Here is a 14,265-nt window from a genome sequence, read left to right as displayed (position 1 = left end):
GGTTTGGTTTCGCTTGATGCAGCTTCAACCTGCCTGAAAACACTGAAACGAAAACGTCATTTTATTGAATCGTGACTCTATTAGAAAAAAATAGAAATGTTTTAAAAGTGAGAAACCATAGATACCCTTGTTTTTGAAGTTGTGTTGGATTGCAATACAATGTGCAGTTGAATAAAGTGGCCACTGAGCGTATGTGCTGGAAACACTAAAATTAAATAATGAAGGGCTTAAAATGTGATTTCAACACAGGTACCACCTTCAAGTTAGGGCCTTAAGACCAGACAATGAAGTATCTGAAGTGTCTTTTTCCTCATAGCCTCCTTTATCATAGATTTATTTTATGGACATGTTGTATTGTAGCCTTTGACCTTTATATCAAAGGTTTAATAAACATTTTATATTTTGATAATGTACACCTTATATTTTATTTGTACTTTACTCCTGACCATCTCATAGAATTCATATTCTAAGCTCCCCATCTATATGACTAGCCTACATTATGCAATAGAAAATTGAAAAACTGTGTGTGTGTGTGTGTGTGTGTGTGTGTGTGTGTGTGTGTGTACACATGTATAATACAGTACGTAACATGTTCATTTTGTAGGCTGACAAATGTATTGCTGTTGAGCTGGATTGCATTACACTAGCAGGAGTTTCTACAGTTTTATCAAACCCTCAATGAAGGAAGACTATATAATGGCCGTATAAATATGGTGTATGTTTGTGCATCAATACACAGTACCAATAACAATGTCCTGGAAATACTCATGGGCATACAACAAAAACAAGGACAACAAAGCTGAACAAAGATAAATAAATGTAAACCTATGACTATCATAAACCAGTAGGTGAAATAAAACATAAAATATTGTATCTATAATAGATATTCCTTATCTATAGAATAGATATTATGTATCTATTAATTTTTTAATCTATTAAAAAATACAATAAAAAATAGGTATATACATAAAATAAACACTAAATAAATATAAAGAAAATACACAGATGAAATAAATATATGAAAAATCAAATAAATACATAAATAAATAGTAATCTATTAAAAAATCTAACAACTATTAAAAAACATTACGTTACAACACATATATATAGTTAAAAAAAAATGTAGATTACACACATAAATAAAATAGAAATAAATAAATACAATAGACACACACACACACACACACACTCATATGTTGCTTGTTATGTCTGTTGTTATTTCAGATATTCCAGATGTAGTGTTTGTGTTACTGTCTGCCGCACATTTCCTCTCTTCACTTCATTGCCCACATTCCCTCTGTTTTTCCCACATCACCTTGTTTTCAACATGGAGGCCGAAAAACCTTCCCACACGTCGCTGTTTACGTCGCAGAAAAATCAAACCTGACCACATCCTGCGGCAGACAGCGGCTCGGGATACACAGTTTAAGTCAGCTGTCGCCTTGTGTTGAAGTTTTAACATTTATTTTCTACGAGTACGATTCGCTTTTTCAGTCCAAAGCCTGAAACAATACGAAAACCGACGCGGAATGGCGTCTGGCAGGGGCCCGGGGAGATGAATAATAGCAACACAGCCGTCGAATTGTGAGTGACGGACATATGATTGACCAATAGGAGTGGGATTAGCGAATCTCTAGCCAATCAGAGCGTCGGATGTGTGAGTAGGCTGGCCCACGGATCGGAGGATTGTGCTGGCTTACATGTTCCCGGCGTGTGGGCAGCGCGGAGCGTTTCCTGCACTGGTGCATGGTGGTCGAACAGGAGGAATTGTTGGAAATTTTTCGGAGGTTAGTTTATAAATTGGTTTTTACCCAGTGTGCATTATTCCCACAGCCATCTCTGTGAAGGGTGGGGGCGGCAGGCTGCGGCAGGGACTCGAAAGACGCCTGGGAAATACAGCTTTAGTAAAAATAAAGTGACATTCAGCGGGTCAAAATGCTTATGTTATCATTACTTAGCACAGCGGTTCCTCGGTCTTGTTTCCGAACTGCGTTGCTAGTTTCACGGATTGAAGCTTCTCGGAGACAGCTAGCTACCCCTCCAACTACCACACACAGCCTGCTCAGACTTAAATTACTAATTACAAATAGCTGTATGCTTATTAACGTGGTAGTCATTGAGAGGTAGTTTGATGTTAGCTGCGGAAAAAGTCGTGACAGCGCTGGTTGGCGTAGTTATCAACGCTGTTAGCATGGTGGCTAACTTGCTAGCTCCGTTATGACAGAGCGTTATAACCGTATCTGATCGTACACACATTCTGTCAGTGCTCTAACCGGCCAGCGTCAGTCTTACAGCACAGCCGGCTCACCACACTTGATGTGTATTGTTTGATCTCATAGTGTCAAATGTGGCTAGTCATAGTTGTGCTACATCATAGCTAGCTAGCTCCAGATGCTACATTCAAATCAACAAGCGCCAAAAACACAGAATGACGGCGACAGTAAGCATTGACAATAGAGGCCAGTCAGGTAAAAACATGTAAAATTTAGCTTACAACTACCTGATGATGCCCACAAATGCTGGGCATTTACACCGTTAATAGGAGAAGCTAACGTAATTTGTCAAATAAGGATGTAAATAAGGCTGTATTGCAACGGATAACTTCCCCAGGTCTCCAAAACTTAACACCAAATTCATAATTTTACAGAAAATGTGTGTGGGATTATGAACTATGAAAGCACATTTACTGACCCAATAAGTGTCACAATATTGGGTCTGTTTTATCACTTGAACTTGAGGCCCTGACTTGAATTGGGTATGTGTTATAAGATTCTGCATTATTTGAGTTTTTCACTCACTTGTTATTTTATTTATCTATCTAAAACGGATGCAGTCTAATACTGAACTGTATTGCATTATACAAAGAGGTGTGCCTGTTGTTTAGCCTACCCTCGTTGGTTTGAATGGGTTGGACAAAATTATAGTAACACCTGTCCACATAAGGTAGAGCAGACTGCTAACTACACACTGAACACTGAAACCTTCATGACGGTAGATTTACAGCGGGACTGATGTATTGAACTGCATTCATTTTGGTTACGTGTTCCTAATAAACTGCCAACTGAGTGAATGTTGTTAGGCTACAATAACAGTTGATTTTGTTATTGATTAATCTGCCAGTTATTGTCTTGATTAATTATTTGTTCTACATAGTGACAGAAAATAGTGAAAAAAATGCCTGTGTCATTTTCCCAGAGACTGACATCATGATGTATTTGTTATTTCGTCCAAGCAAAAGTCCAGAACCCAAAGATATTAAGTTACTCTCATATACAGTATAACAAAGGAAATTCTCAAACCTGAGAAGCTGGAACTAGAGGAAGGTTGCCATTTTTGCTCCAAAAAATATTAACGTGAATAATTTTCAGTCAATCAATTAATCAGTGCAGCTTTTTTCACAAATAGAATGACAAGGTTTTGCAAATCAGAAAATGTGTTTTCAACAGTGTTTAGCTTCTCTCGGTCTGTTCCAGATTTCACAACTCTAGCTATATTGGTTTTTGACCTGGATCTGGTCTGATGTTGTCAAGATGGGAAAAAAGAAAGAGAATATCAACCATTTACAAAAGGTCTTTACACTCTTCCTGTTGAGCCTGTTGAATTGTGTTTATCTTTTTGATTAAGAATTTTATTGAGAATATTGGCACATATAACAAGGGTGACATGACCACTACAATCAAAAATCATTTTCATCATATTTGAGGAATATAGTACCTATCAAAATAAAATATATGGTACCTCTGTTGAAATTTGGTTTTTACCATCTATTTAATTTTTGTGCCTATATGTTGCATGTTCCTTGGTTTGATAAAGTTACCACATAACATTTCTAAGCACATGTACAGAAATTAAGCATAGACAAACTGTACATACTGCACATGTGGGAGGAACAGGGGTTATCAGGGACCCACCACCTTATTTTCAAGCCCTCTTGTATTTTAAGTTGGCTTGGAAATCATTTGTAAGTTACCTGTATATACATGGGTTAGGTAACAGGTAACACGTGTGATACTAGTATCTGTGATACAGTGAACCACTAGCTCTCACATCATACAGCATCTTCATCCTCAGTGCTCATGTCAGTGTGTTTTTGTGTGTGTATTTACCAGCTTAAGTTTCAAATGTGTCTCCTGCATGTGGTACTCCAGCAGCTAAAGCATGCTCTTGGCCCAGATAAACCGGGACTCGCAGGGAATGGCAGAGTTTCATGATGCAGACGGGCAGCCGGTCACTCTCTGTCTGACAGAGGCTGTGACAGTGGCAGGTGAGCTACCACTCTTATATCACCATTCAGTGTCAACATTAGACTACAACACTGCCTGGGATGGACAACTGACCAAATAATTTGATTAAAATTTTTTAATTTCTTCATCATATCTCACAAACGTTTTATTAATCCCATACATTTTATTACTACATTATTACATTTTATAAATCACATAAAGGTAAATTGAAGTGTCATGCCACAAGCACAGATACCTACTACATATAAGTTATAAAACTTAAATACTATATACATTATGAGCATCTACTGTAAACATTATGAATCATGAAAAATAAATGTAAAAGAATTGAGTAACTAATGTATTGTCTTATGCCTGACCTCTGTAAAAGTTGATTTTGATAAGTGGCATCTAAACATTAGCATTATTATTGCTTATTATGGATACACTATACATTAATATTAACTGTGAAAGTGCATTATGACGAGATAAGGATGTGGCAGTCGATAGTAAGTACATATGAGAGTTGCTCTTTCTGCACACACACTAGAGACATTTGGGAAGTGTGAGTGGCTCATAGAGAAACATGGGACATGTTCAGTCATATAGGAATACAGTATCTGATGTGTGTAATGAATGCAAGTTAGGGATCCAATAGAAAAAAAACATCTCACTCCATTCTGATTAAAACACATTTTAAAGAATAAAATCAAAACCATGAGTGATCAGTGATCCTCCATCCAGAGACATATGGATTTACTAGTATCAGATCTTTGTCCTCTCTTCTCCCTTTGGAAAATAACATGCCACAACATAATGACCTTATACTCATTAAGCCGACAGTAAAGTATTAAAGTATTTTCACTGTCAAATAATTCCCCAGATGGTGATCAGATGGAGAGCATGGACACAGTGAGCCTGCAGGCTGTTACCCTTGCAGATGGATCCACTGCATACATCCAGCACGACTCCAAAGCGTCCTTTTCAGATGGACAGATCATGGACGGGCAAGTGATCCAGCTGGAGGATGGCTCTGCTGCCTACGTTCAGCATGTGTCGATGCCTAAAGCAGGTAAAACACAAATCTGCTGTGTCTCCAGACAGAGAATAGTATTGTCTCTCTACTGTGTTGTGTGCTGAAAACCCCACCCACCACCACCAATGGGAAACAATCATTTATTTGTATTTCATCTGGATGACATAATGCCATCTTAAAGGACTACAGGTGTATATAGAGATGTTCAGACATTCAGCCAGAGCTAAGATGAACCACTTTCTGTTTGTGTTGTGGTTGTGCCTAACTTACATTTTTGTCTGTTATAGGAGGGGACAGTTTACAGCTTGAAGATGGACAGGCAGTTCAGCTAGAAGATGGAACAACAGCCTACATTCACACACCCAAAGGTACAACATGTTTAACACAATAATAATAATAATAAAAAGTTCATTTTTTTCACCACAGAATTTATAGTTCCTTTCATCTCATTCTTCAAGTGTGTTATGACATTTCTGTGTCTGTTTCTGCATCTGTGTCAGTATTTTCTAATTTCATTCCATACCGACGTGAAGGATAATTCAGATACAAACGTTGTCATGTTTCAGCAGTTGTTCATATTCAGCTCGTTCTGCAAGTTATTTGTGAGTTTTCTTCTCAGTTTAAAAATAACCTTACAAAATTAAAGCACTGCACAACTCCAGAGGAGGGACCAAGAGCAAAGAAGGGAAATGAAGTGAAGAAATGAAGAATATTTTAATGTTTTGGCTTATCTACTTTGAATCAGTCTTCCTCTGCTGTTTCTTTTCCATAATGCTCCTTTATTACAACCTTTAGAGAAGAAGTTTACAAGTAACTTGTTGCTTATAATTAAAAGCTATCTACAGAGCTAGTTTGTAGGCATGAGTGTGTTTATCAACATGTCACACAACATGTGTCTTCTGGCTGCGTTCAGCTCAGATCTGTTTCTTTGAGTGTTAAAACTGCTCTTTGTTGTACTTTCATGATAAACCTTGAAATTAGGTGCATATTGGCAACTCTGCAAAGACTTTTTTACTCTGAGGAAGTGATTTCAAAACACATTGTTAACAGTTGTGTTTATTTTGTCTATGTTTTATTTGTGGATATGTTGAAAATGCTCAAATAAATAAAAAGAATGGAGTTAAAAATGTACAGTGCATTAATAATAGCCAACAGGTCCTGTCTTAGCGTTTACTGTACTGTATGAAACCATCCATCTTCTCTGAGGAAACAACCATCTCAGGTTTTATACTAGACCCACAGCCAGTTTCATTATTTGATTTCTTCCGTCTACATCCTTCTCCTTGTTTCTGTGCAGATGCATATGACCAGAGTGGCCTGCAGGAGGTGCAGCTGGAGGACGGCAGCACAGCCTACATCCAGCACACTGTTCACATGCCCCAGTCCAACACCATCCTGGCCATCCAGGCTGACGGCACCATCGCAGACCTGCAGGCCGAGGCCACAGCCATCGACCCTGAGACCATCAGTGTCCTGGAACAGTACACCAAGGTAAACATACTACATGAGTGTCCTGATGGGGAACCAGTTTGGCTGATTTGTCATGAGACACAAAATGAAAGACTCAAAATCACTATTTTATTAGTAGTATAGTTTTTATCTTGTTGATGCTGTACTGCATTGCAAATAAAACAGGAACACCTTTTGGTTCTTTTTATTTCCATTTTTCTGTAAACTTAAACTGTATTTCTTTTACATTTTATTTTTTTTTTTTTTGTCGAAAATCTCTGCACTCACATTGTTTTAAATAAATTAAATCTTGTCATGTAATGTGGGGCGATCCATTAACAGCTTTTACATCCCATAGTATGTTTATTTCTATAATTTTTTTGTTTTTTATGCAATCTGTATAGATTAGTGGTTCTCAAAGTGGGGTCCGGGGACCCTGAGCAAAAAAGGGAATAATTTATTTTCACTATAATTATAATTGAATGTGCATGATATAGTAATATAATAGGAAATTTCTCTTGCCTATCAGGTAGAGAACATAGAAAACCCCTTAGGGTCGTTCAGCAGAGTGGAAGCAGACAATGGCGTTCATATGAGGGTAAAGTATCTTTTCAAGAGTTTTTTAAATTTTTTTATTTTTTCCCATGACTTTTTATCCTTCGTTCAGATTAACATTGACCTGTAATTCATGCTTCTTTCAGATTGTGTTACAGGATCAAGACAACAGGCCAGGAAGAGTCTCAAATGTAGGAGAGAAGTCTTTCCGCTGTGAGTACGAGGGCTGTGGAAAGCTCTACACCACTGCCCACCATCTGAAGGTAAGTGTGGGTGTTGTGGTTGTGTGTCTGTGTATATGTTCTGCTCTGTTGCTTTGCTTGTGCCTACTCAAGTGTGTGTATGTGTAAAGACAGTATTTCCCTTACTGCATATTCTTATGATGTTGTTAGCGACTTGTTTGTTTTGTACGTCACTGCTACAAAGCTTTGTTTGTGCTTGTCACAGGTACACGAACGCTCCCACACTGGAGACAAACCATACGTCTGCGACTATCCTGGCTGTGGCAAGAAGTTTGCAACAGGTGACTGTGGAGAACATCATTTTTCTCACAGGATGCTTTATTTAATGTTTAAACAATTCAAATTTCTTAGGGCTGAATGATGTGAGAAAATAAAATCACATTGCAATTATTTTGGCAGATGTTGCGATTGAGATATGAGTCATAATTTCAGTTTGAATGGTCATTTTTCATTTCTCTTAAAAAGTAAAATATAAAAATGATGATGATGTGATTTTTGTCGGGGCTTGTACCAAACAAGCTTGTTCCCTTACGTCTGGGGAGTATGATTTGTAGGCTGGGGCATCACTGTAGCACCACAATGCTTCATTTATATTATGTTGTGACACATTTTACCTTTATAAACAGGTAAACAAGATGGCCACATTGTGATTTCGATTGTTCAGCCCTAATATTTTGTAAAAGAATTTACACATTGGATATTTACTTTATACATGTATACATATATTATTTTACACTACATAATTCAGAGTAGAAAGAGAGGATACATGGGATTATTTTGGCAGATTACTATGGAACTCTAATGGTTGATTGAACACCTTGATAAAATGATTATTACTGCTGTACAGTGACATTTCTTCGTAAATTAACGAATCACATTCAAAGTTCAGTTGCACTGAGGTACTGTTATTGGGCTACAACAAAGGACTGAAAAGAAATAAAGGTGTGTTATTCAGGAATAAGTGATTATCAGTGATTCACTTTGTTTTATTCCTTTTTAAGGGTACGGACTGAAGAGTCACTCACGCACACACACTGGGGAGAAGCCATATAGGTGTCAGGAGCTGAACTGCTGCAAGTCCTTCAAAACCTCCGGAGACCTTCAGAAGCACACGAGGACTCATACAGGTATTCTGCCACACCCAGAAACTCACTGACCAGTCATAATGTTGTTGCAATACACTGACGTAAGACTAAAGGTGTGTAAAAGTATCACGTATGTGTCATAGTCTGGCACAGTGTTCAACTGCAGTTTGCTACTGTTGGGAGCTGAGATGATAATTACTACTACTCAGCCTCAAGGCTGTTTGTTTAATACAGAAGTGACTTAGTGTTTGCAGCTGAAATTCTGTTATTTTCAGACCAGAGTCACACACCACATGATTTTTAAACAACACAGACTGTGGCGCAGTGCCATGATTGGCTGAGCTAATGTTTTGTTGAATGCGTGTGTGCAGCTGAATTCCTCCTGAGAGCAACCAAAGTGCTGGAGGAGTTTTCAGGCACATGCTCATCATGACACCAGCATGACACCAAGATGTTGCTGTTTATCCTTTATCCTTTTTTCATTTATACTGTGATATGGTCTAATAGAGAGAATCTTTGTTTCACAGAATGTACCAGCACGTGGACTGTCAACCACTTCAGATTATTTCTCTTTACATTTTTAAAATCACCTCACAGTCAAATTCAAATAAGCTGGTTGCAGAATTATTGAATTAAGAATTGATTTTGAGTCTAAGCACCACAAAATATCACCAGACTCATATAATAGGTTTTGAAAAACTATGGAGATTTAAAATTGGAATATTAACATCCTATTTCTTTTGTTGCAGGAGAGAAGCCTTTTAAATGCCCAGTCGAAGGCTGCGGCAGGTCGTTTACCACCTCCAATATCCGTAAAGTTCACATCCGAACACACACTGGTGAGCGGCCATACTACTGCTCTGAGCCGACCTGTGGACGGTCTTTCGCTAGCGCCACCAACTACAAGAACCATATGAGGATTCACACCGGTGAGTTCTTTTACACCTAAGGCTGTTATTTTGTCTGTTCCACGTAACTCATAATGAGTCAGCAGGCTGTGGATTAGTATCCTACTCAAGTACTCTACAGCTCAGGGCCTGCACTGAGCCTTAAGTGAAGCACACAACTTCTTACAGCAGTAATAAACAAACAATAATAATCATTGTCCAACTACTTTTCCTGCTTCTCCAGGAGAGAAACCTTATGTGTGCACAGTGCCCGGGTGTGAAAAGCGCTTTACAGAATACTCCAGCCTTTACAAACATCATGTTGTTCACACACCCTGCAAACCTTACAACTGCAACCATTGTGGGAAGACCTACAAACAGATCTCCACGCTCGCCATGCACAAACGCACAGCCCACAACGACACAGAGCCCATCGAGGAGGAGCAGGAGGCGTACTTTGAACCACCAACAGGTCAGTGTGACAGTAATTATATAGAGAAATCTCTTAATATGCTGTTTTTTATAAATACCTGAGATGTAGAGGATCAGATCAAACTTGAATGTAGAACTGCAACAATTAGTCAGTTAATAAATTTGAGAAGTTGACAGAAATGAATTGGCAACTATTTTAATAATCGATTACTTCTTTCGTTTTCACGCTAAAATGCAGAACATTATGTGGTTGCAGCTTCTTCAGTGTGAGAGTTTGATGCTTTTCTGTCACATATAGCAGTAATTTGATTATATTTAAAGTTTGAACTGCTGATTGAATAAAATAGGCAACCTGAATCCATGATCTTGGGCTGTGAGAAATTATTATTAATCTTTTTCAGTATTTTCTGACACCTCATAGAACAAATAATGAAGCAAGATCATAATTTACAGATTAATTAATAATGAAATTGTTAATAGTCTTGTAAGTGACAGAAAATTAGTCAGCAAGTAATTGATAACTCGCACAAATTTACTGGTTCCAGCTTCTCTTTGATGCTTTTGTTTGTCATGATAATGAAGTGAGTATCTTCAGGTTTTGAGCTGTTGGTCAGATGAAACAAAACAATGGAGTTGGAATATGCCAGAAATTGTAAGACATTTTTCACTCAAAGAAAAAAATCGTTTTGAAAAATAAATATGTTGTGGTCTTACTTGAATGACACCCTTGTGGAATGTGGTCATATCGACAAAAAATGTGATACTACAAAGAAACACTGGGATATTAATAAGTGTAGTGAGAATGAGAAGTTGTAAAATAATATATGAAAGAAACTAAATTACAGCACGAAGGTTGGATAACAAATGTGTACAGTGTGAAAACCTGCAGGAAATATAAACAGATTGAAAAAAAATATTAATAAAAATATTTCAAACAAAATCTTTCAATCTCAATTTAGATGCCATTGATGACCCTAACGTGAGCTACACAACGGCGGTGGTTGAGGCAGATGACTCCGGCTCAGAGCAGGTTCCAGTGGAGAGCTCAGACATGGTTAGTCAGCAGCACGTTGCCTTGGTAACGCAGGAGGACGGAACACAACAGCAGGTAATGGAATGCAGTGACATCACAAATAAGAAATACATTCCATACAGCCCCAAGACTTCAAGGCCTTTTCTCAATACAGAGTGCTTGGCAAGTTTAACTCCCGAGGATGGGAGGATTAGTTGGAGCAACAGAGTCTGACATCACCAGCCTGGCTGAGCTGGTGATGTCAGAAACAACTCTGTCTCTGAACCTTATTATGTTGATTATTTTGTCTGCACCTTACTGCACAGACAAAATAATCTCAAAGCATCAATCCACCAAGATACTTTTCTGGAAAAAGTAGCCTAATTGCCAGTGACACGCAGTCAGAAGATACACCCATTATCCAATCTGTAATCTATATTAAGAAATAAAATGAAATTTAATGTAGCCCACATAACTTCTGTTCATTTTTGTTTATATATATTTATTTTGTTTATTGAAATATGGTGATATCATGGTGACCCCAGAGTCCACAGTGGCAGTGTGACCGACAGCCATTACACCGTCAGCAACAATTATTACATGTCAACGCTACCGATATCAGCCAGCTGTAAATTACCAAAGGGCTGGCAGAGATAATACTCCTCTCCCTGGGATGACAATGGATGTTTACAGCCGGGTAGCTAGCTTGACCGTCCAGCATATCTGAAATCTACATGGTTACCTTCTCACCTGGATAAGTATCACTCAGCCCTTAAGTGACGTTTCAGCACAAGCCCCAGCAGCCCTACTCTAGGCTCTGTAAATGCTCTATAATGGCTCCACGTTGCCTGACAGTGGTTCCTTGTGCTTTGTGTCTATTATGTATTTTGGTATTAAAACAAAAATGGAATAAGGCACTGAAACTAAAACTAAATATAACTGAAGACAAAATGTCAGAACAAAAATGTGACCATATTGTTCAGCAAAGGTGCCTGATAATTTACTGTGAAACCGAATCTTCTTATATCTGTACTGTGTCTCACATCAGGTCAGTATCTCTGAAGCAGACCTACAAGCTATGGGTGGCACAATCACCATGGTAACCCAAGAAGGCACAACCATAACCATCCCAGCCCATGAATTGGCAACGCAAGGTGCTCACTCAGTTACCATGGTAACAACAGACGGCTCAGATGAACAGGTAAACAACTGCCTGAGATCTGGTAGACTGTACAAAATGAAGGAATATTATCCATTTGTTCCTGTTTAGAGGGTTTTCATGTTATGACATCTGACTATTTATTATTCTTAGAAGAAAGAACTCAAACTTGGAGTGAATGAGTTTACTGTGTCACGCTGTGTTGGACCTGCATTTTGGCATCAGATGTGGTCACTAATTAATTTGTGACCCATACACCAAAGCAGTGGGTTGATTTGAGTACAATGTCTCTGTCTCCCTCAGGTGGCCATCATGACACCTGACATGGCCTCGTTCCAAACTGTGGAGGAGGCGGGCTACAGCCAAGGACAGGATGACATTCATCCTGTCACGTTATTGGCCACCTCCAACGGCACTCACATTGCTGTGCAGGTTGGTAGAACGACACCATAGGAGTGAATAGGCTGGTGGGGTGAGTTCCACTTTGTTTAGTTTAATTTATGACGAAGAAGACTGGGTACATTTGCCACTCCATGTTGTTTCAATGCAGAAGATGTTACATCTGTAAGACTGATTGCTGGGGGAATGCAAGTTCAGCAGCAGAGGAGTATTGATCCCACAGAGTCTGCTGCATTTCTGTCTTTTGTTTTTGCTGAAAACTGCTCTCAGTGTTCTGTTGTTTGTATGATACTGACAGGAGTTTTATGTGATACTGACAGGAGTTTCAGTCAGGACTAAAGGGTACTTAAGTACCTGTGTAATCACTCCCCAGATCACACCTCATTGCTATTTGCTTTAACGCTTAACTAAAAATCATGGGTAGGTGGGGTTCAGCTCACGGGGCGAGGTGTGTCTTTGCCTTCCCGCTGGTGCATTTGATTAGGGATCAAACTAAACTGAAACTTAACAACCACAGGATGTGTGAATTTCTATGTAATCCACTCTTTCTGAAAAAGGAGGAAGCCAGTGCTGTATTAATAGTCATTTACAGTTGTGGTTTTATTTAATTTGGCTTTGACACCTGAACAAAAGGTTCTTAGCAAAAGCAGAAGGAAATTAGTGGAATTTTCCTAAAGTTACAGTCAATGTTTTCCATCGGTGGGGTGACCAGGTGATTATGTAAAGACAAACACTGGTTGTCCCTACATCAAACAGATTTACTACATAAAGGATATTGTTTTATCTATTCAAAAATAAATTTGTTATAACTACATATTATACTATTATGTTAAATTTAAACAATGTATTAACTATTTAGGCCTAAAACCCCTGAGGCATTATGATCACATCAAAGGTTGCAGGTCAGATGACTGACCTTAATTTACCCTGAAAAACATTGTTTCCATTCACCCCCTTCTACCTCTTCTACCCCTTCTGTCATGGTAATTACAAAGCAAACACTCCTTTTCCACCTTTTACCACCGTGTGACAGTCATCAATGAAATTCAGCAGCCTTTAACACACTCAGTCACAGTCAGAGGTGGTATTGTCCTTTAAAGGGTTGGCAGAGTAAATAGATTAAATCAGTAGTGCTGATCGTTTAACAGTGATTACCACTATGTCAATCCATCTTTTTTATTATGCACATTGTTTTCCTTTTCTCTGTAGCTCAGTGATCAGCCTTCGCTGGAGGAAGCCATCAGAATAGCTTCAAGAATACAACAAGGAGAGTCGCCGGGCCTCGATGATTGATGGATTCATTATGGACTATGATTTAGGATCAAAACCATTTCAATTGGACTATATCAACGAGAGAAATCAAGTCTTCCTCCATGGTTTTTTTCCACAGAAGAACTTAGAACTTTTATCTGTACATAGGATTTTGATAACTGGAGTTACGCTATGCTATTTTGTCCCTCAGCCAAAAAGATGGGAGAAGGGAAAAATGCTTTCTAATGTTTATGGTGCACAGTGCACAGTGCAGTGTACAGCTAATGCTATTTCTAATAAAAAAAGATTGTGTGATTAATTGACTAGGCTTAATTTTTAACACCTGATTCCCATTATTTTTTGTTCACCTTTACCTTTGCTCAGCTGTAAAGGTAAAAATGCCTACAGAACATGTATAAAGAAATGTGAAATATGTCATGGATGATTCAGTTAAGGGTTACGTAATAGGTTACAACAAGTAATTACTAGTATTACTAGTATGTTAGTAAAATTTCTGGTGGACAAAAAAAATCAT

General features: G+C 38.3%; 1 protein-coding gene across 4 annotated transcripts; it reads left to right on the top strand.

Annotated features, from left to right (window-relative positions):
• The first annotated feature begins 1,299 nt into the window (after window positions 1-1,299).
• znf143b (zinc finger protein 143b) lies at window positions 1,300-14,049 on the top strand. Of its 4 annotated transcripts, none has more exons than XM_071491119.1 (15): window positions 1,300-1,787; window positions 4,149-4,264; window positions 5,107-5,295; window positions 5,547-5,627; window positions 6,557-6,750; window positions 7,238-7,306; window positions 7,410-7,526; window positions 7,711-7,786; window positions 8,507-8,632; window positions 9,340-9,519; window positions 9,722-9,949; window positions 10,869-11,017; window positions 11,970-12,122; window positions 12,384-12,552; window positions 13,689-14,049. In XM_071491119.1, exons 2-14 carry the CDS (start codon window positions 4,159-4,161, stop codon window positions 12,531-12,533), a joined length of 1,818 nt encoding a protein of 605 aa, XP_071347220.1. In that variant the 5' UTR covers window positions 1,300-1,787; window positions 4,149-4,158; the 3' UTR covers window positions 12,534-12,552; window positions 13,689-14,049. The 4 variants fall into 4 exon arrangements, with proteins under 4 accessions (XP_071347220.1, XP_071347193.1, XP_071347203.1 ...); XM_071491092.1 differs by having other exon boundaries at window positions 1,309-1,787; window positions 12,384-12,512; XM_071491102.1 differs by having other exon boundaries at window positions 1,676-1,787; window positions 4,152-4,264; window positions 12,384-12,512.
• Window positions 14,050-14,265: the final 216 nt, after the last annotated feature.

Source organism: Trachinotus anak, unplaced genomic scaffold, assembly GCF_046630095.1.
Source record: "Trachinotus anak isolate AG129_WGS33_773 ecotype Australia unplaced genomic scaffold, CSIRO_AGI_Tana_v1 ptg000002l, whole genome shotgun sequence".
Taxonomy (NCBI): Eukaryota; Metazoa; Chordata; class Actinopteri; order Carangiformes; family Carangidae; genus Trachinotus; species Trachinotus anak.
Note: the sequence above shows the minus strand (reverse complement) of the source record. Positions and strands in the feature narration are given on the sequence as shown.

Bases quoted from the DNA above. Each gene is read 5' to 3' on its own strand.
- znf143b (XM_071491092.1), top strand. From the start codon at position 4,159: ATGCTCTTGGCCCAGATAAACCGGGACTCGCAGGGAATGGCAGAGTTT. The intron at 6,751-7,237 runs GTAAACATACTA...CTTGCCTATCAG, and splicing joins TCCTGGAACAGTACACCAAG to GTAGAGAACATAGAAAACCC. The intron at 12,513-13,688 runs GTTGGTAGAACG...TTTTCTCTGTAG, and splicing joins GCACTCACATTGCTGTGCAG to CTCAGTGATCAGCCTTCGCT.